At 45.6% G+C, this 23,436-nt stretch overlaps 1 protein-coding gene across 1 annotated transcript in view; it reads left to right on the forward strand.

Annotated features, from left to right (window-relative positions):
• The window catches only part of DGKG (diacylglycerol kinase gamma), a 202,365-nt gene that overhangs the window by 136,748 nt on the left and 42,181 nt on the right, over positions 1-23,436 (forward strand). Inside the window, exon 21 of the mRNA XM_042955649.1 lies at positions 9,419-9,509. Within this exon, the coding sequence (XP_042811583.1) occupies positions 9,419-9,509 (91 nt within the window). The remainder of the gene's footprint in view (positions 1-9,418; positions 9,510-23,436) is intronic.

Consider the following 23,436-nt stretch of genomic DNA (forward strand, 5'->3'; position numbering starts at 1 on the left):
AGAATGGAGAGAGGAGGCCAATAAGGAGGCCCAGACCAGAGACTCTGTGGCGAAGAATGCCACGGGGCTCTGAGCAACCAGAGAGTTGCAGTCTCTTGGCCGTGCCAGATGTGAATAAAGCCAGTCCACAAACACAACGGAGAATGGTCAGCAGCTTTGCAGTCGTGAGCCCCTGTGCCTCTGGCTGACTTTTCCACTTCTCTCAGATGTATCCGGGGCACAGCAACAGAAGCCAGGGCAGGTGGAAAGGTAAGGGACAAACAAGGACTAGAAGTTGGGAGCTGGGCCTTGGATTCCAGCCAGTGGATTACCAAGGACTGGTCTCAGCTTCCTAATCTGTACCATGAGAAGGCTGCTCTGGCTTAGAAGAGAACCACCATCCAGAGCTGGTATGGACTAGCAGTTCTGCATGTACCCTTTTACCATCACATAGTGCACGATTCCTATTCATTCCTCATCACTCTTCACCATGGGTGCCATATTGAATAAGATTTCTGTCAGCCATAAAGCTGTTTCAAGTAATAATTTGTTTTCCCATTTTTATTTGGCAACATCCATTTACTATTCAATCAGTGCCTCTGGTTACCAAGAGGTGACCAATGTAATTGGTTTATTTCCATTCCATGGCAAAAAATTTTAACCCACTGGTGAGCCTGTGCAGTCTTTATTATGAGTAAATGCACAAATACTATTTCACATTAAGAAATGTTGACAGCAACTCATGGACTCCTTTCATACTTTGGAAGATTCCTTGGAACCTGTGATCTTCTGGCTGGGAATCCCCGGACCCCAAAGACCCCTTAAGTGCAAACGATCTGTCATCTGTGATTTTACAGGTAATTTTTTACACATGAAAATGAGTTAAGAAGTGTCTTCAGAGGTTATTAAGAGGATTCCATATTTGTATTATAAAATACATTCCAGGCAAGTTCTTCCTCCTTTGTTGGCCTTTCTGTTTTCTTTAGCTCCTTTCTTGAGCTCTTCACTCTTTTTTTTCCCCACATTTCTGCCCACCCCCTCCTGGTCTCTGGTCACCAGTGCTCCAATCTGTTCACCACCCTAGATTTTTCTGAGTGCCATGATCCCCAGTGTGGATAATAGCCAGCAAATACCTTGCCCCTTGAAGCTGAAATACACTGAGCCAAGACAAATCTGTTGGCAGGAACAGTGGGCACAAGAGTCACACTCAGAGAACAAAAACAGCTATTTATAAAGCCTCCTTCCTGATTGCTGGGGGCTCACTTTCCCTTATACCAGAGGGGCCACTGCCCCCTCTTAGAAAAGATTCTTCCATCCACAGCTCCGTGCCTGAGGGTCATGGAGTACCCATTCCAGTGAGCAGTGAGAACAGGGGACAGCATGCAGGCTGGATTAGATGTGGTGACAAGCTTTCTGATGGGCCAGGGCAGCTGGGTGTGCGGGTGACACAGATGGCCTCTGCAGCACCTGTGAGGTAACGGTCACGGGCCCCTTATAGGACTTAATATCCTGGCCTTAGAACCAAGCCCACCTGCCTCGGCTCCTTTTTTTTTTTTTTTTCAACCTTCCTTTGATCTAAACTTTAGTTAACACCATTACTAAACTTGGAATTCAAATAGTGTAAAATGTTAACAGATAAAGTATTCTCGCTATTATTACTAACCTTCATCATTCAATTATAATTCAACTCAAATTGCATTTGCTCTTTCTGTGTGGCTATCCCATCTGCTTGATTTTGCTAGATTATCATTTGCTTTAGTCACCTGACACTAGTCTACTGTCTTCAGTAGTGGTAGCAATAATGCCACCAGTAACTCAACAGACCCATAAGGGTAAATTAACTGAAATTATTTGCTTTGTGTTGTAGTTGAACTGAACCTTATGAAAATTTATAATGAATGTAGTAAAGTAGCCTGTTGACATTGCATAGTTTTCCCCAGGTGTGTTTTTGGCCTTTTGAAAAATTGAACTCATTGCCACCTCTAATAATCAGATTTTACATAAAAACGCGTATTTCTGGCTTCTCTTTAAAAGATGGCAGTTCTGTCAATACTTGGGTCCACACCCCTGCATGGCGACAGCGTGGAGCACCTGGGTTCTCTCACCCTATCCCGTGTTGTGTCATCTTGCGTTGTTCAGGGAGCTTGGAGAAACCTTAGAAATCAGCCATTCCAGGCCCTTCATTATAATGAGGAAACTGAGGCCAGGACATCCTGAGTAAGCCATGGTGTCATGTGCCAGTGTGTATGAGAACTAGGGCGGCAAGGCAGACCTCCTGCCTACTGGCCCAGCACGCCCTCTACCACATCAGTCCGCCCCCTCCACACAACACAGAACACCATCTTGTGGGTAGCATCTGTTTCACAAGACTGACAAAGAAGGCCTGACTGACTGTTTGAGTCATGACCCACTCAGGGAACCTGATTATCAAAGTCCAAACCACAAAGAGGAATACCATCACTTCAAGGGCTCCTATTTCTAGAAATAGCTGTAGTGTCCTCTTTGTAGCCTTCTAAGCCCAAAGAAATGTTTTCATGTTTTCATGACTTCAAAAGTCTATTGCCCTTAAAACTTCCTAGATTATCAGAAAAGGGCCGTCAGAAGCTCATTGCCTTTGCTGGTAAAAATGCCCAGCAGCTAGCTTGGTTTTACTTGTGGATATCCTTGAAAACAGGCTATTCATAGGCTGTCAGGATCATGACTGAATCTAGCTCAAAACTGCTGACAAATACTAAAGAACATTTTTTAATTAGTCTCATTTCGCCCTTATCTGTCAAATGAAAAGACTCAACTTACCAGTGTGCAATTGATGTTATTTTCTTATAAAACGGGGGGGTGGGAGAGATTAAGAAAACCCCAAAATAGAATCAACCCACGGTGTCACTGCTGCTGTTTGCCTCTCCTCCATGTGACTGAGAGGCCCCTGAAGCCCAGACAAGGGTTCTTCTGCCTCAAGCACGGGCTCAGCTGGGTAGTTTAGAGCCCAACAGTGAACCCAGGAATTTCTTGGACATGGAAACCAGCCTCAGGATAACTGGTTAAGGATTAGTCATCTCCAGCTAAAAGGTGATTATGAGAAGGAAAGACATGATGTGCCAAAAAAAACTCAGGAAGAGAGATGCAGAAAAAACATTCCAGAAGTCATTAAAAACACGGTTAGCTTCATTTTCTTCAAATATAGTGGCTGCCTGGGGTAGACCCCCACCCCCCACCCTACTCCTGCCCCTACTCTTGCAGCAGTAGGGGAATGAGTCTCCCGGTGATTGCATCTCCTAGCAACAAGAAAGAACAGTTAGTGAGTACTTACCATGCATTAAACACTGCTTGGTGCTCTATATTTGCCACATGAGCTTCACAACTTTGTTGGGTAGAAAACAATATTCCCATTTCATACAAGAAATGAAGCTTCAAAGAACTTAAGTCACTCACCTAGCCAGTAAGTGGCAGAACACCAAATGCATGTTCTTGTACAACTGAAGGTGAAACAGACAGAAACCGGTGCCATAACCATCCAACTGACAGTAAGGTGTCTGGGGAGACATCTTCAAAAGAGAAGGCCGCACACTGGCATTCAGACTCTGGTTGGCAAGGTGGGATAGGGGCTACAAATTGTAGAGTATCACATGCCTACAGGGTTTTACCAAAGGCTTTGGGAAAGTGCTGGTGCTGATCAAGGAAAAGGAGAAAAGGGAAGACGAGGCAAAGGAGAATGCATACATCAATCTGTGAAATTTTTATTGGGAGCAACAGTACCTATTCATAGAGTTCTCCTGAGACCAAAAAGAGATAATATATGTGAAATGCTTAGCAGAGTACAAAATCAAAAGGCCAAAGCCTGGTTCCAGATCAACAAGAAACCTGTCAGCCCTCCATGCTATACAGATCTGCTCTGACAGTGTAGACAGAACCTAAGAATCCTAGTTACTGCTCACCTGGTGTCTTGGTATGCAATGAAAATAGGCTGGGAGTTTGGTTTCCTTCCTGATCTTATGAAGGTGGAGAAAAGGGGCAACCAGGAACCTGCAGGGAACCCTGCCTCAGATAAGCCTACCGGTGAAATTCTTGGCAACAACACACCAACATATATAAAGAAAAGTTTTGTGTTATGTCACCTGGCTTGAAGCCAAGCTCCACCTCAGGGCCCGCCATTAATGGTTGACCTCAATTAGGCAGGGTTCTGGGAGGCACCTTTACCGTTGTCCCAGTAGCAGGCTCTTCCTTTCTCCATCTCTACCCCCATGGCCTCTGCCTTCATACTTTCAACCATTTTGGTGGCTAGGATTGAGACAACCAAAATAATTTCCCTTTAGATGATCTCAAATGAAGGCTAGTGTCTATTTTTCTGATTAACCAGATAAGTGAGCTTCATTATGAAGAGAGTGTTTTGATTACTGAGAGGACATTGGCAACATTCAGTCAACAAACTTAATGTGGTTAGGGGAGGAGGGCCTTCCATAGACCAAGACCTGTTCTAGATGATATTACATGTCTCCTAAACTGGTTTGCCTTCTAACATTCCCTGTTCCACTCTGCTGGGGATGGTTCAAGGGCACTGCCCCTGCCCCATTTCCTGGTGAGCTGAGAGAAGGAAATGTACAGGGTGTCCAAGGAGCTTGTGGCTTTACTAGGGTCAGTTCTGGTCTCCCTGACTCTCTGAGATTGTGTAGATTCAAAACCAGGAGCTTCCTATGACAGATTCAATTCAAACTCCTCTAGAACTCCCCTGGCCACTGGGAGCTGTGAGGGCCTGACACTCTGCATCAGGCAGTATCTCCTAGGATGGAATGTAACCACTAACACCCCAGGTCCCCAAGTACATGCATTTAACAAGCTGGTGAAGGAGAACCACAGCAATCTAGTAAGGGCAACAGGAACACATGCCACCACACCACAGAGTTTGCAAAAGCATGCTATGATACAGGGGCAGGGTAGTGGGGCACAGACAGGGTTGGGTGCCACTCTGCACTAACTCACTTTGCAACCGTAGACAAGTTATTTATCTTCCCCGGATCTTAATTTCCTTACTTGTAGCAATAGTATCTACCCCACAGGGTTCTTCGGAGACTTGAAAGAGATGGCATATGTAAAATGTTTAGTGGTCATGGGTATAGGCCATGGGAATGGAATGTATTCACTTCTAACTAAACCGTGCCTGAGTTAAAAAAGAAGTAAAAGCTCTTAAATTTAGGACACATAGTCTTCTGTGTTTAAATGTTCAAATGTTAGTGTCTCGGTGAAGCTATTCAAAGAATGTAAGCTCTGTGAGGCCAGAGACCCTTATTCATCACTTACCTCCAAAGCTTACACAGTGCCTCACCCATAGTATGGCTCAACAGATGTTCTATGGATGGATGCATGGATAGATAGGCCAAAACACAAAAGTGCTGTCCTTCAATTGCAAAGGGGGCTGCCACCGGAGAATTGATTTCCTCCGTCCCTCTCTCAGTGAATGGCACCTGCCATCTCATGCTAAGGTAAAAATCTGGACGTCACTGTGACCATTCTTTCTCATTCACTCTTCACAACCAATCAGCTCTGTCAGTTCTACCTCCTAAATTTTAGCTGGTGAATGCACTCTCTTCTCCATAACTCTACTGTCACTGCCTTTGTTCCTTGACCTTCCCAATTCTGTTCTGTTCTACACCACCTGAAAACTACTCTCTAGGCCTCCAGTCTGTACCCAGCCCTTCTAAGCCGCTCTCCACACTTGGGACAGAGTGATTTTTAAAAAGCACAGATTTGATCAGGTCATTACTGCCACCCTGCACCCCCAAACCCTCGCCAGCAGCCTCAGTTAAGGATGTTCCATGACACACTGTAGACTTAAAGATAAAGCCCGAACACCTAAGCATGGCATTCTCAGCCTTCACAAATGTGCTCCTGTCTGCCTCTCTAGCCTTACCTGGCCAATCACCAACCCACCCACCTTGGGCTCCAGGGCATCTATAGCAAGTTTATATTCTCTCTTGCCCTGTGCCATTGCCTGGGCTTCTTCCTCTTCCTGGAGTGCTCTTCCTCCACCTTCCCTGTTCTCTTCCACATTCTTCAGAACTCAACCTTGCCATCACGCCCCTGGATTGCTTTCTCTGATTGCCCCTGGCCCAAGAATCGGATGTCCTTCTTCCTAGGTACTCCCAGTGCTTAGGGCTTAGCCCACAACTGTGTGAGCTTTTTCCCTGTCTGTCCTTCCCAGGTGCCTGGCTCACCTAAAACACTCAAAGTGCAGTGTTTTATCTTCAGTGTACCTAGTACACCCCCATCTAGTTCTGGCACAATGACTTTCTTTTTTTTTTTTTTTTTATCCCTGCTTTCATGAAGCTTATATTCTCTCTCTCTCTCTTTTTTTTAATGTTTATCTGTTTTGAGAGAGAGCGAGAGCCAGTGGGGGAGGGGGAGAAAGGGAGGGAGACAGAGAATCCCAAGCAGGCTACACACCATCGGCACAGAGCCTGATCCAGGGCTCGAACTCACGAACCATGAGATCATGACCTGAGCAGAAATCAAGAGTTGGATGCTTACCCAACTGAACCACCCGGGTGCCCCAGCACAATGAATTTCTCAAATTGATAAATATTTTGTCACACCATTCACTTTCTCAGAAGCACATTCATAATCAACATCACGTCTTTGGATGTTGTGGGACCAGGCAAGATAATTAGCCAAGGATTAGAGTATGGTCTATAACTCCAGAAAAATCTATCAGAATAAACATGTGGAGAACATGTTTATAACTAAACGTCAAGACATGATCCAACAAATATGATCACACATTTTTTTGTCCTAGAAAAATTTGCACATATAATATCTACAGCCACCCAATCTGATCTGTCATTTTTGCCCTACTATGTTATCCAAACATGCCAACTCAAGACACTGAATTAATAGCCAGTATGTAAGCGACTAACGTTCTTGGTGAGCTTGCTATGCAGTAAGCATTATGTGAAGTGCTTTGCAATCACTTGCAAAGTGATTTAATCTTCTCACCCTCTGAAGCACATCTTTTTAGTATTGCCATCTTACAGATGAGGAAACTAAGGCGTAACACTTGCCAAAGATTACACAGGCAGCAATGGACATCTTACCAGCAGGAGATGAGTAGTCTGTTTGATCCTCTCAGTCATTCTGCTACACTGACCTAACCATGACCTCTTAACCTTATTAGATTATCAGAAGAGCCACTTCTGGGCAAAAATAGCTGGTGGCTTCCGGAAATTTTTATTAAAACTCTAAATCTCCTGGCAATAACTTTCAAAAGTCATGATTCAGACCAGAAATGATATTTGAAAATGGAATCACAATGCAGGTCTCTTGGCTACAGAGATGCTTTCGCTGCTGGAGAGGAATGCTCAACCTTGACATTTATGACAATCTGTGTTTTTCCTGTCATGGGGCTTTCGCCATCATTGTCTGTTGAAAGGCACTGGCCCTCATTTAATCCTCCCTGAAGAATCCTGTCAGGCTTAATCCGTCTGTCCTGTTCCTTGACTGCCATTTCATTAAGATCTAGAGGAATGTTTCTTAAAGTCCTGACAGCTGACTACCTACATAATGATCCCCTGGCCACTCATAAAAATGCATATTCCTGGGCCCCGTATCTATCGCATAGACTCTCTACAGATAGAAGCCCAAGAAGCAGCATTTTAATTGCATTCTCCAGGCAATTCTTATGAAGACCAATGTTTCAGAACCACAAATGTGGTTTCCACATCCTCACAGCTCCAAGTGTGCTCCCTGGACCAGCACCAGCAGCTTGCTAGAAAACACAAAATTCTTAGGCCCCAGTCCTGAACAACTGAATCAGAAGTTGCATTTTAATGAAGGTGATTTGTATTCACATTACTGTGCATACAGAGAACCAGTGATCTAGAACAGTGTTTCCCAATATTTTTCATTTCGTGGCACGCGTGGAAAACAAAAGCACTTGGTTAGCATACAGATGAGAATGCCCAGTACGACAGTGGGGGCTCAGCTCCAACTTGGCCACCCCGAAGACTGAGGGGATCGATACTCCAGGCATGCCTGATTACAGCACACTAGTTGAGTAGCACTGGTCTACTTACAAGTATACCCAAATCTGTTGACTTTCTACATTAGGCGTAACTCCCTAAATCTTGCCTATTCTTATTTCCCTCATTATTTATCATTTCTTTTCAAGCACAGGTAGAGTCAGAAAGGCTCCATCAACTAGGCCTTAGGAATCATACAATGGAAGAACACAGTCGCATCTTCACATTCCAGGCAGACTCTTTGAGAAATGCAGAGATAAAAAGTTGTCTGTTATTCTGAAGAGTCATCTGCTATGCCCCAAGGAATACGAGGAAGAAATAAGAGCCTTCTGCCCTTCAAAGAATGCTCTTTTCCTCTTAGTTCACAAATCTGAGGATAGAGGATCACCAGCACACAAGGTGGCTTCCTCTCTCCTGAAGAACATGCCAAGAAAAATGTGATTTTGTTTAATCCTTCCCTGGCCAAATCTGCCATCTTATAAACTGGACAGGTGTCCCTTCTCTTAGCTAGCCCCTGATAATGGGACGACAGTTGGGAGGGAGGGAATGGAAATAGAATACCTTCAGTCAGACACACTACTTGCTGAGACGATCTGATCAAAATGATCAAGTGTCCGGACACACCATCTGACTTCGCAAAGCCCCCAGCTACGTGGGAATCCCTTTCCTTCCCCCACTAAAGAAGATGTTGAAAAATTGTAAAGCTCTAAATGTTGAGCTCTTACTTTGAAGCAAATGACAAGATCTACCCCTAAATGAAATATTGTCATAACCTAAGCAAATACAATTGAGGAAGAGGTGGTGGGGGGAGAACTCTTGCTCCCAAACAACTCCGTTTTTTTCTTCTCTTCTCACTTTATCTGCAAATCTGTGTCTAATTCTCTCCATTCTGATTCCCTCAGTCAGAGCATGGACAAAGTAGCACATGTGTTGGTGGGTTTAGTGTGGGACTATCTCTTCTCTGTGCCAAGACTGAATATACCTCAAGTCTCAAAAGTCTGTCTGATCTTCCCTTCCTACCCCAGCTATACTCAAGAGAGGGCTCTACCTGAAGTCCCTCTGCATTAGCAGTAGAGAGGACCATGATCAGAGAATGGTGTCACTTGTCGCCTCTGGTTGATTTTCATAGAACCTTCCCTTGATCCAGATCCAGAGGCAAACACACCTTTCTCCTGCTCTGACCAGGAAGTTCAGAGCAGTTGGTGGTTCAGCCGAGTAGCCATGATGTCTATGAAATGAACGGGTTTTTCTCTAAGTTCTTTGCCGGAACGGTTGGTGAAAAATCTCTACCCCTATCATCTGATCAACAAGTGCTAAAAACACAGGAGTGGGGAAAGCTGAGGGCTTGGGCCTCCCAGCCCCAACAGCATAGCCGTGTTGCATGACCACTTCAAACACATGATACTGAGTCAGCTCTCTGCTTCGTGGCGCAGGATGAAGAACAAACTGTGGTACTTTGAATTTGGCACCTCTGAGACCTTTGCGGCCACCTGCAAGAAGCTGCATGACCACATAGAGTTGGAGGTGAGTCCTCAGGTGGGAATAAGCCTTCTCCAGAGCTTAGTTCTGCTCCTGGACTGTCACACACACCCTCAGGACATATCCCCTGGGTCCTGAACAGGTGACCCAGAGTGGAGTCCACTTGTCATATCTCCATCCTATTCCCAAACACCGCTACAGCCTCACTCACCGTTCCAACCACTGGACCTGCCCTTTTGGGCCCATCCAGAGAACCCCTGGGGCTCTGGGGCCTAGAGGTCCATTCCCGTCCTCAGCCCTGCCCCCACTGTGGCCTTGCAGTTGCCCCTTCGCAGAGAGGCGAACACTCAGTTGTCGCCAGCACAGAAAGGCAAGCTGCTGGTGGGGAGAGGCAATGTCCCAAAGCTGGTCAAAGCCTGGGAGCAGACACCCCCCAGCTTGCTCTGCCCCCACTGTCACAGCTGCTTCAAGGAGCCGACTTCAGAGGTACCCCGGGTCGGCTTCGTGGGCATGCAAACTGTGCAGCTGCTCAGAAGAGCCCTCAGCTCAATGCTCTTCTGTCACCATCTTGAAATTCTTGAAAACTTTTTAACAAAGGGCCCTGCCTTTTCATTTTGAACCGGGCCCCTCAAATTACGTAGCTGATCCTGTTGCTAACTCTTCTGGCACTTTTAGCAGCCTGCCTCACACAGTTTGCCTGAGGTTTCCCTCCCCTGGTTGATAAGCTGCCCGCCTCCCACCCGCTCACCCTACTCCTACTGGGTTCCCCTCAGAAGTCTCTTCACCACTGTGAGAGGGCTTCGTTGGTCTCTGGCCACCTGAAAGGCCAAAGGTCTATGCACAGCAGCTTGCCTCTGCTCTGCGGGTCCTCGGGCTGTTGGTTCCCTTGCCCATGGTTCTCAGCTACCACACCATCTTCTCGTGGGATTCATGCCTGTCGCCTTGTTTTCACTTGAGAAAAACAAATGAAAGAGGCAGCCAAAGAGTTCAGCCAGGGTGGGCTCGCCCTGGCCCACCAGCTTTGTCCCTAAGCCTGAATTAGCAGTCAAGTTGGGCCTGGGCACCACTTTGAGGAGGAGCATTTGGCCTAAAGCAGTGTGGGAAAGCCCCACCATTCCCTGCAGAAGGCAGCCTGTGCGCACAGGGAGTTTTCACAAACAAAACACAAAGCCAGAGATTCTGGGCTTCTATTTGACTCATCTGCCTGCCTCTCCCCTCCGTTGCCGGGTTACCAATCCCAGAGTGGGAGGATCTGGTCAGGGCTAATCCCTAGAACTTTTGGCCAGCTCAGGGCTCAGTTGGAGGGCAGAAAGGCCCAGGAGCCAGGGCTCTGTGTCCCCAGGTGGGACCAGCTACACAGGGGAGAGGCTGAGGAGCTAGCCCACCTCTCTGAATCCACTGCCTGGGAGAGAGCTGCAGAGGAGGACAGGGCTGGGCTCGGAGCCTGAGCCCGGCCAACAGAAATGTATGTGCATTTCTCGCGTTGGCATGATCGCCTGGTGGGGTCTCTTTAAATATACCCCGAGTGAGGGACAGCCCCAGCCTAACCACTGCCAGCTGCAGGCACACAGCAACTGCTTGTTCTCCCTGCAGCTGGCCTTGAAACTGTGCCCAGAATAGAGCAGCTCGGCTCCCCTGCCTGTGCAGCTCGCCCTCCCGGCTGCTGGTTCCCTCTGGGGCCAAGACACAACAAGGGCTCCTCCTCAACCACATGGGGGGCTAGTGGCCTCCCTGCAAAAGATGCTGGTGACCTCTGGAGGGGGTGGGATAGTTCATGCTGTGGGTTGTTGGGGACTTTGGGGAGCATTTCCTGTTTTCCTTATCTACCCATAATGAGTCTTTTTAGTATTTATTCATGAGGGGAATGGGGGGGAGGGGTCTTGTGACAGGCGGCTTCTAACACCCGCAGGATTGGGGCCGGCACCTTTTTTTGCATCCAGAGAGCAGTGGGTAGACTTGTGATCCAGAGGGGGACAGAGAGACAGAAGGGAGCAAGGCATGTGAGTGACAGGGGTTGCAGGGCACCAGAGGTAGCTATGAGAGCATCAGGAGCCTCGGGCAGAGCAGTAAGAGAAGCTGGTTAAGTGACCTGCTAAATGTGGCCGCTACACACAACAGCCCAGGCCCACGAGGACCAGCACACTCATCAGTTCAAGGTCAGTGGTCCCAAGAATAACTCCACACAGGTGTTTATACTACACGTCACCACTTTCAAACCCCTAGCTCGGCTTTTATTACATTGTCCCACAGCAACCCTATGAGCTGCGTAGGTTGGGTATTATTATCCCCATTTCATGGAAAAGCAAGTTGAGGCCCGGAAGTTTAGGAGGGTAAAAACAAAGAAAAGTGCAAAGGGGAGAGGAAAAGGTCACATGCTTCTGCTGCCTACTGTAATGTGTCCTCGTTTGACACAATAACCCAGTGAGGCAAATATCATCACATTTTTTTTAAATGTTTATATATTTATTTTTGAGGGACAGCACAAGAAGGGAAGGGCCAGACAGTGGGAGACACAGAATCTGAAGCAGGCTCCAGGCTCTGAGCTGTCAGCACAGAGCTCAACACGGGGCTCAAACTCAACAAACTGTGAGATCGTGACCTGAGCCGAAGTCAAACACTTAACCAATTGAGCCACCCAGGTGCCCCTCGTCACATTTTTTTAAATAAAGAAACCGAAGCTCAGATACATCAAGTAACTTGACTAAGATTCTATTGCTGGAAACTTGTGAGAGCGAAGATTCGAGGTCTCCTGGAATGAGTTTTGTTTGAACCCAATAGAGATTTACCTTAAAAGTGCTAGAAACTCAGTGAATGCTTCAGCACGGATACACAGGTTTTTCCTCCTTTGTTGAATGTGGGCCCATTTGGTTCTGTCTTTGCTGAGGCAGCCAGGTGGGTCTGCTGAGAAATGCTTTAAAAGAACGGAAGACACAGTCCTAACCTCATTTGAGAAAGGAATCAGTTCATGCTGGACCATAGGAGTCAGAGTTATGCCTTAAAGTTTGCAGAACGCTTTCCCATGCGGCATCTCATTTTATTTTGATCCATCAAACATTGAGGCCAAATATTCACATCTTTATGGGTCAGGAAGCTGAGGCTGAGAGGGTCAGTAACTTGAGAGCACAAACTGCTAAGGGGTTGAGGGGAACAGATAGTAAAGTCTATGTAGTTGCTCTGTGTGTGTGTGTGTGTGTGTGTGTGAGAGAGAGAGAGAGAGAGAGAGAGAGAGAGAGAGAGAGAGAGAGAGAGAGAGAGAGACGCTGGTAAAAATCAGGGTGGTAAAACTCAAAAGCTAACCTGAGATTACACAGGAAAGGTCTCCATTAAAAGTCTCTCACAGGAAACACCACCTGTTTCTCTGAGGCTAATGGCTTGTTGAGAAGGACTAGGAGACTTGGTTGCTTCTCGGAAAGCTTACAGCCCAGTCGACAGAACACACAACAGCTGGTTAATATAGTATACTCACTTGACTAGTGCTAAGGAAATTAGACCCAGGGGTCCTGGGGAACCGCATTAGGCAGATCACTCTAGATGCTGTTTTGAGCCGCTCAGAGACTCAGGCAGGGGAGAAGGTAACGCTAGATCTCCTGCTCAGCCGTGGACACTCGGCCAGGGCGGGTGCAGTGAAAGGCGCCTGGCCCAGACAAGACCAGGAGGTTAGCCCAGCTCTGTAATTAGGTCAAGTAACTTGCTGAACGGTGTGTCTGGGCCTCAGTATTCTTATCTACAAAATGGGGGGGAAGGGGTTAGGCTACTTCCCAAGGCTGTTATCCAGATTAAAGTTTTCATGATTGTTGTTTTTTTTTTTTTTAAACTAGCAATGGAACTAACTGCCTCACAGAATCTGCAAAGCAGCCCTAAGTGGCAGGTGTCATCACCTTTCCAGAGTAGGGGATTGAAGCTGAGAGAAGGCAAGGAGCTCCCTTGAGGTCTACAGCTTATGTATGGTCAGATCAGGCTTCAAATGCAGATTTGCCCAAGACCCAGGACTTTCAAGGAAGTCCTGGCACTTCAGTTTAGAACCCAGATTCTCAACTAAGTATGGGGCATGTGTGATCTCCTTTTATTCATACGCTTTTATTTATTTTGACATTTCAGATAGCCTTTAAAGTAGGCATGAGATTTTTACCTTTATCAAAAAAAGAAGATAACAAATATTGCAAATGCTCGCTCTAAATGCTTCCTTTCTGGCAACTATGAACGCTAGTGTTGTTCCTGGAAAATGGGTGCTCCGTAAATTGTGGTTGACGCTAATTAAGAAGCCAGCATGTCACCCACATGACTGTCATCATCCCTGGTCTCAGGCTTCTCTCAGGGTCTCTTAGTCTCTGACTTCTCCCTCCCTCCCAAAGCTGCCATTAAGGTTCATTTTCATCTGATTTCACCTGAATAAACAGATAGGGGCTGGGGTGAGGGAGGGACCCAGTGAGTCACCTCCCCCACCCCAGGCCCAGAATAGCTTTGGAAAAAGGTTCTTAGACGTGATCATAGCTAGGTGGAGCCAACCAGGCAGGCTTCAACTCGAGCACTTATTTTACATGCTGTGGAAATTTTTCATTTTCCTGGCTAAAAATAAGAACTTCCAAAATTCCTTGATATTTTATCTACTTTAAAACAATGTTCACAAGGGAAGGCTAGCTGGCTCCACTAATATGAATTTCTGCATGGGGAAAAGTGAATCCAAATTTGGAAGCTGCTCAAAAAAAATGTTATCCAGTATATTTTGGGAATCCGCACATCAGGTTCCCCCTCCTCCCTCCCGCCACAACGTTTAATTGAGGAATTTTTTTAATGCAACAAAGTCTTGGGAATGATATATCAAATACTCCCATTTCCCCCCCACACTTAGAAATATTTGTCAGTATTTTGTTTTATTCCCTTCAAGTATGTTTTAATCAAAGGAATAAAATATTACAGATAGAACTCAGTTCCCCCGCAATCCTTTTGTGCCCCACAACTTGCCTTTTTCATGCACCATGATGTTCCTGAGATCTCTCCATGCTGATGCTGATAGAGCTAGTTCGCTACTTTTACCTGTTCTGTGGCATCCATACCCCATCCCACCCCACCCCCTCATCGCCCCTGCCCCCAGATATGGGGAGGAGGAGCAGAAATGGGAACCGTAGCCGCCGCCATGGAAATGCAAGTGGTGACCATTTGACAGAGGGGTTTAGCAATATACACTCAACTGAAAGCACATCTGTAGATCACGTGACCCAGGAACCCAGACCTAGAGAATTTCCTGCACGTGAGCTCACAAGAGGCTAAGCAAGCACGGAGGCGCAGTGCAGCATTTCGTTATTACAACAAAATGGAACCCACCCAAGTGACTGTTCTTCTAACACTTTGAAAAGACAGTGTGAGTGGAAGTACTAAATGCCACTGAATTATACACTTCAAAATGGTTAATTCTGTCTTATGCGAATTTCATCTGAAGTTTTGAACATTTAATTTTACAAAAGGGAGTGTGCTGGGCACTGTGGTAGGGATAGCTGATCCTCATCATGGTATGGGCTTTGTCTATGAGAATCCTAAATTCTAAAACTAACATTTGGCAAGCCATGTACATGTAAAGGAGTTAATAAATGATGCATCAGGTTATTTTAGGATTGGGCAGATACCTTTAGCTACTCCAATCCATTCAAGGGCCATTATTTTTCAAAAGAGTGAAATCAAGAACTTTACAGGTTAAGTAGCTTGGCCAAGCTCACCCGGGCCAGTTAGGTGGCACAAGTTTCGACTGGGGGCATTCTTACTCTGCCTCAGTATCCACCTACAATATCGCACACTCTTAAATGAGAGGGAAGAAATCTACAAGCACTGTGGCCTCTTCTGGCATTGAAACCTTCTCAGTCTGGGCGAGTAGAGCCCTTCAGAGCTTGGAGTAGTGAAGGTGGGAACTGGCCAAACGCTCAGCCCATCGACCCAGCTGTAAATCCAAGGGAGATGAAATGAAAACATGCTCCCAGGGAAAGGAGAGGTGAGAAGAGCATTCAAATGGATTTCGAATTCCTGGAAAATAAAAAGGTGGTAACCTGATTACGCATTAAGCCTTAGAGTCAAAGGACGGCTGCGGTGGGCCTTAGCAAGACATCCTCCTTCTAGTCTGTTCCCTTCCTTGGTCAAGGCCAGTGGCTCCATCACTCCGGCACCATCCTCACAGTGAGACCATCCAAGGCAGCTCTGACCATCTCACATTGCTTCCTGACCATCACCCTGTCCTCAACACTGCTGGTGTCCCTACCTCAGTTCCTTCCTGCTCCCTCCTGCTACAGGGGCAACTCTTCTCCTGATTGTAAAAGCAACCCAAATTCATGGTAGAACTTTAAACTATAGAGGAGCAGAAAAGAAAAGCAGCCCACAATCTCAGCAGTCAGTTCAGCACTGTTATACTGCAGGCCATGTTTTAACCCTGTAGTAATATTAGCTCTCGTTTCTTTAAAATCAGGATTCTAGGGGCACTTGAGTGGCTCAGTCGGTTAAGCGTCCGACTTCGGCTCAGGTCATGATCTCGCAGTTCGTGGGTTTGAGCCCCATGTCAGGCTGTGTGCTGACAGCTCAGAGCCTGGAGCCTGCTTGGGATTCTGTGTCTTCCTCTCTCTGCCCTTCCTCCTCTTGCGCACTCTCTCTCAAAAATAAGTAAACATTAAAAAGATTTTTTTAAATCAGGATTCTAGAACGACCTCTATGTTTCTTTGATTCCTTACATCTTTACCCATTTTTCAACACAGCTCCATCCTCCCTCTCCGCCTCTTTCAGCCATGTGCTGGCCACAGGTTTCCTTCACTGATCCTTAAAATCTCTCAGCCGAATAAGAAGAAATGATTTCTGTCAATTTTCTCTTACAGAATCCCACTGTTTTCTTGCAGTTTCAGCCACATAACTTTTTCCCTCTCTTAAACAACCCCTCTTTTTCATCCCACAAATGTGTACCCTATATTTCACTCCAAGCCTCCATTCATCCATATGCTTTTATTCTCTTGTTCTTTTCCATTTCCTTTGTTCTTTTTGAATTGCTTTGATTTTCTTTGTCTGCAGACTCCTGGCTACACATACTTTGTGTCTTCCAAGGACCTTGGGATAACTTTTAAGGATGAATTCTCATGTGCGTATTTTCACAAAGCGGTGGGAGATACAAGGCACGGTGGCTAGATGAGGCCCTCAGCAGTCTCAGATGACCCGGGTTGGGGTCAGGTGGCAGTATGTCAGGTTAGGAGGCACCCCCGCGACAGGTTCCTGGAAGATGGCTGTGCTAACCTCTGCCCCGGTGAGCTTAATTTTTCCACCACCAAGGTCCCTTAGTGAAAGAATAACTTCCCTAAGCCATATCTACAAACACATGCATCATCTAAGTAATGATCAACTGTGAGTTTCTATCAGTGGGATATGTGTCATTTCTCTTAGACTTTTTAGAATATTGAAAAGAATCATCATCTTCTCCACACTCAGGAGATTCAACAACCTCGAGCCTGTTCTCGGGGAACAGAAGCATTCCAGTCTTTTCCTGCTTCTACAACTGGGTTATGTGACAGGGACTATTACAGAGAATATCGCAACAGACAGAGAATATACAAGTATGACTTGTTGGCCCTTATCTGTCTTAGGGAGGTCATAAATTGGCTGATCCTGGTCTTCTACAGAAGAGGAATTAAGAAGGTAGAAGAAGTGACTCTTTCTGGAAGGGTATATAATCTAACAAAGGATCAGATACATACCATGTGCACACATACATGTTATATCTCAAGTCCATTAGGATCAGCAATCATTTACCCTTGCAACGAGCTCCATCCTGGCATCTTCATACACACCTTATTTAATCCTTAAAACAACTCTACACGTTGTATATAATTGCCATTATTTATGCAAGGAAACTGAGTCTCCTAAAGATAACTAAGAACTCTAGGATTAGATGAGCCCCCACAGTGCCGCAGCATTCCCCGGAAGAAATGACTTCTGTATTACACTCTGCTTTCCGCCTAATGCACATGCCTGGAGAGTGGAGCTCCCATTCGGGATCTGGCATATCTATTAGGCAGTCAGCTGTCTGAAGCAAGGACTCTGTCTTACCCATTCTGTATCCCCAGGCCTAGCCCAGTGCCTGAAATTAAGTCATTGCTCTGTAGTTATTAATCATAAAATTGAACCAAAGAGTGAAAAGTCCCATAATTAGCGTAAACACTAACGGAAATGACCACTTGACCAGCCTCCAGCGATACCCTCTTGTTGAAAGCCACCAAAATAAAAGGGACCCACCTTGCTGCATTTGAAACACAAAGAGGGTGGTGGCTGAGCTTGCCGCCTGGCACTTGGGCCTTCTAACTGCCTTGAGTGGGAAGTCCTCCCACACCCATCCCTGAGCGGTTGCTGGGACCTCTGAAAGTAGCAGAGGGTCTGAGACAACTGTCAACCCAGGGCAGGAAATGCCAGAGTTCTCCCACTTCTTTCCCACCGAAGAGAGTTAAGACAGTGAGTGGGCAGAGCCCATGAGGGAGTCATGGTGCCAGGCAGCTGTGGCACCAGAGGAAGTGACCCTGAAAGGCAGAAGAAGGGGTCTCCATTCGGAGCCCTCTCTTACGGCCCAGAAGCCTACCTGCCCCTGAGCCCTGCCTGTCTCCATGGCAGTCAGCCCTGCCCTGTCCGCCAGAAAGCTGGACCCTTCAGAAAGCTCTATTCACCCCAAGTTGGCCTGAGCAACACAGACAGACAGCGAAACCTGTTAATCTGCATCCAGAGCAGAATGCCTCAATACACCGGTTTTGGGGTTTTTTGTTTTGTTTTGTTTTTTAACTTGGGGAGGGTGGAGCAGTATATAGGAAATGGCTTTGCCTTCTGTCCAACTCTGAGGCAACCCACCACCATGGGCTCTGAGAAACAGCAGTTTTGTTTTGGAAACTGGCACCCAGCGCAGGCTCGCTCCTGGAAATGAATTTGGTACCCCCCCCCCCCAGCTGCAATGTTCTACTTCCAGCCTCCCTGCCAACACCCCCTTCCAGCTGCCCCTCTCAAAGGCACCATTGTGCCCGCCTGGCACAGCAACAGAGGAGGGCTGAAGAGGAAGAAAACATTTTCTGCCCATGGGATGTTCTTAAGCAGGTTGTGTGTACATGGCTTCAATGCTGCATTCCTGGAGCCCACACAAACCCGCCAAAACTCCATCATCCCTGTCACAGTTGGAAGCCACTTTCCAGTCTATCTGGCCCACCACAGCTCACTGTCAGAGAACACAGAGCACGCAGCTGGGTGGGTGAAGCTGGTGGGAGGGGGGTCACGATGACACATTTTCAGTACAGCGCTCCAGCCTGCCAAAGCAAGGCTGAACGTAGACTCTAAACTGGAAGGGGATTTAGTCCTATTTACCACTCGACAAAAAGATTCATTCTGGCACATTCTGATACGTGCACATCCAGCCTCTTCCTGGGTACTCCAAGGGTAGGAAGCTCACTACTTTTCCTGAAAACCCTGTTCCATTGCTGGACAGCTCGGACTTTCAGAAAGTTCTTCCCAGTGTTGAACAAGGATGTGTGTCCTGTTCATCGCCATATCCTTCCCCTGTCAGCGCTTAGCGCAGTGCTTGGAACAAAACAGGTGCACAATAAGTGTTTGAGGGATGCATGACTGAGTTCCTCACCCATCCACTGGGCCTATTTATGCCCTCTGGCGGCACATAGAACATTCCTTCTTGCTCCAGTTACAGAACATGTAAGTACCCCACATAGGGCTAAAGATCTATCTTCCACATCATCTATTATTTTCACTGAGCTAAACATCCCCCGCTCCTCATGTGACTCAGTATACAGACCCATGACTATACTGACCACTCTTCTCTCCATTGACTCCATTTTTTTCAATGGCCTCCTTAAAATGAAGGCTCCACTCCCTTGTATCTAGAATACTCAAAAAGTGGTCTCATAGGTAACAAAGCACAAGGTTAACAGGCATCAGGTACATGGTGTCTAAGTTGGACTGTCTTCTTGAGCTGATTATTTGCATTTCATGCAGGAATCTTCAGGCTCATGAAGGCTACCATGAACCTGGATAAATTCGGAAAAGAAGGACCTTCCTTAGTTTCACTAAGTCCATGTTTCCTCATCTGTAAAAATGAGGCTACAAATACCAACACTGCAGGGTTGTAAGGATTAGACATAAGATTTATGAAGTGCCTGGCTCATAACAGTTACTCAATAAACGATATACCTTAATATTACATAACACTGCCCCTCTGAGTGCAGGGAAAGCCATATCTTGTAAGATTTACCCATATGCCAGGCTATTTTTTTTTTTACATAGATAGTACTGGACAACGTTTCCAATAATGCCATCACCACTCAGTAACACCACTCAATTTATCACCTTCTCTTCCCTCGGGATACACATAAGCTTATTGACACTAAAAATATTCTCTTTAGTTCTTCTCTGGGGAAAACAGACATCATTGTTTGCCCTGGCTGCTTTTCTTTCACTCCCAATAAATGTCTCTGTTCTGGCCATAGGCCCTGGAGATATGTAGATATCTACTTCCTTCTCAGCTTGCTTGCTGGTGCATCAGTTCCAACCCAACTTTCAGTGATGTCACATTGGGAGCTTGAAACTGGCCATAGTGGGAGTATTTGTACCATGAACACCACGATCAGAGCTGCTGCTGCTTTTTTTTTTTTTTTTTTCTCCTGGAGATCCTGCTGTTAAGCACTTAGCAGCACACTACTGCCTCTAGCATTGACCTGCTGTGAGCACCTTGAAGACAAGGACTGTGTCCCATTTCTGCTCCATCCCCCAGGGTCTAGCACAGAGTAAGTAGGTTTTCATCATTCTTGATAGATGAGTAAATGCTTTTGTCTTCTGTTTCTTAATGTCTCATGTAAATCAGGCCCCATGTGCCCTATTCTTGTTACAAGCTGTTCAGCTATAGATTTCCCTTAGCTGTGATCAGAGGACTACTTCTTTCACACTTGGATTAACCTTCCTTCCCTCTCCCTAACCTGGACATTCAGATGTCTACTTTATTCGGTCCATATATTCATCCTTGGAAGTTGTGGAAATTCATCTAGAAGGAAAGAAACCTTGTCAGGTTTCTTTAAAGAACACCTTTCCATTTTGGGATTTCTCCACGCATTCTTTCTTTCAATTAACAAATAGTTATATTGGACATCTAATGTGGATAAGGCATGCCAGGTACTATGGAAAACATAGAGCTGTGTAACATATGGGCCCTATCCTTTGGGAGCTGAAAGTCTCCTGGGGACAGGCGAATAATGCATAGCAGAATGTGCATTCCACATTTGAGAGAAAAGCAAAGCAATGAAAATTCAGAGAAGGAAAAGATCAGTTTCTACCGAGAGCATTGGGAAAAGCCTTATAGAAAAGATAGGTTTTGAGCTGGAAAGGTAGGATTTTAACATGCTTAAAAGAGGTGGCTGGCAGTTTAGGGAATGAGTCCAGAAATAAAAGCAGATAGGCCCAACTCTGTGGCCTATGTGCAGACCAGTTTCAGCTACCATGACAGGCCTTTTCTAGGATCCAGCTCACCCTCTTCCTCAGCAACTTTCCTCTTTTCAAACCAAAGGACACCTTGGACCTGTGCCTAGCCTTCCCCATAGTATAACTTACATTCCAACTTGCCAAGGCAATTCACAGAGAACACCCTCCCTACCTACCAACGCAGTAATGTTTCCCACTGTAAGTGAGCACCACCCCCATTCTCACCTGGGCCCTATAGGAGGCTGGGGCTGTACAGGGTGGTTCAGATGCTTTCTTTTTGCCTAATACCTCAGCATCCTGTTCCCTCAAAAAAGGGGGTGGAGGATCTCGGTCAGGTCTTTATGTCAGCCAACCTTGAGTGTATATCTGAGGCTCTGACATAGAGCCCCAGCATCAGGTGAGGCCACCCTCTCCTCCTGCTCATCCTCCTCTCAGCCCTTCAGAACCTATTCAAGTGTGTCTGGATATCATCCACCTCTTCCTCAGCCCTCACTCTTCCTCCCCACTGTAATTGAAATATTGTTTTCCCTAGACATTGCCCGGTACTTCCCTACTTCACTCTTCAAAAAACACCCCTGCCCCCATTTCTCACTCAGTAGAGTAGGAAAGGACTCCAGTATCCTCCTCAGACCAATGTCCGCCACTTCTTTTCCACTCCATTTACTTCTACCCTAGGTACTCCCAACGTCCTCCTCCCTCTGTGCATTTATCCAACATGTATTCATTCATTGAGTATCTTCTCTGCCTCAAACATCCATGAAAACCCTTCTCCTCAATCATATTACCCTTTAGATTCCATCTTCTCTCTCCAGCCCCATTTGCCCTCAAACCACATGGCTGTTCTGACTCTGTTTCCTCACTACTATGCCTACCCACCCTGCAGTCCCCAGTTAAACCCTAGCTCTTACAAGAGTTAGCTGTGTAATCTAGGAAGGTCACTTACCAACTGTATGACTCATTGTTCTCATTTTGGTAATTAGAGGTTACCAGATCTAATATCCATCTGGTTTTACCATGCTAAGATTCTATGCTTAGGCCCTCATCGAGCTGCCAAAATCGCTCTTTAAAAAATTACTCATGACCTCTTGGTTGCCAATCCAAATGACCAAAAGTCTAATGTCAGATCTGCTGATTCTGATTAGCTATGTGACATTGGGCCATTCCAATTTAACTTCCATTTTTCTCATCTATAAAATGAAGTGGTTGGACTGAATGACCCTTTAAAACTTTGATTCCATGAGAACACAGATTCGGAAGAGAGAGAGATCCTTTTTTTGAGAGTGGACGGTGAAGAATTCATGGAGAAAATGACATTTGTAGAGATCCCAAAGAAAAGCACAGAAGGGGTACTAGGTGTCCTCAAGGGTATCCTTCCACTAAGGGACTATAATAATGGGTCTAGACAAAGAGCATCATCCAGTAATTAAGAGTTCTATAATGGAGGATTCAGGTTGACCACACTGGAACCCACTAAAAATCTGAACATCACAAAAAAAAAAAAAAAAAGAGAGAGAGAGAGAGACAAGCAAACTATAACCTCCTAATGAGATGCACTAGGAAATACCCCCATTGATAAAGTAGTCTTGACAAAAAGTCAACTCAAGTGTCAACTGTACTCAAACTTTAGACATTTAACTAATTGATTACATTTGATGTAAAATGTCAACCTTGAATCTGATCAAGCCTCTAAACCTAGAAGTACCAATATAACAGACCTACAGGAGATAAACTGAGAATATGTTTAAAAGACATCTCAGATATGCAATCAGCAAAATCCAGAGTCTGGGAAACATTACAGCCTTACTTCTCAAAGTGTGGTCCCTCACACCAGCATCAGGGTCACCCCGGAGCACACACAGATGCAGTCTCAGGCCTTACCTCAGATCTCCAGAATCAGAATCTACATTTCAATAATCCTGAAGTGACTTGTATGCACAATTGACCCATTTCGTTCAATAAATATTAAAATATAAGGAAAAAGGGACAGGGAATTTATAGATCAAAAGACAGCTAAGAGACATATCAAACAAATCTATAGACCTTTTAGCAAACCAATTATTTTTAACAATGAGATTATCAAGGAAATTTGAACAACTACCGGAGATTTATTGATATTAAGGAATTGTTACTTTTTAAGAGTGATGATAATATTGGGGTAATTCTTTTTTTTTAAGACTCGTCATTAAACATAATACAGAAGTATGTATAGACGAAATGATAGACTATCAAGAATTTCGTATAAAAGAATTCAGTATGGAGATGGGGAAATGAACTGGGGAAATTAACTGTGAGTTGCTAATTGCTGAAGGTGACATTTGGGGTACATGGGATTTCTCATTCTACTTTCCTAAGGACTTAAAAATACCCATAATAAAAAAAGATTTAAAAAGAAAGACTAAGAAGGAGTCCTCAAAGATGGGAGGAACAAATCAAGATAAGGCAGTGGCAGGGAAAGCAAGAAAGAGAATGTCAAGTCTAACGGGGACATAACGCCCCA

This window comes from Panthera leo, chromosome C2 (genome assembly GCF_018350215.1).
Source record: "Panthera leo isolate Ple1 chromosome C2, P.leo_Ple1_pat1.1, whole genome shotgun sequence".
Classification (NCBI taxonomy): domain Eukaryota; kingdom Metazoa; phylum Chordata; class Mammalia; order Carnivora; family Felidae; genus Panthera; species Panthera leo.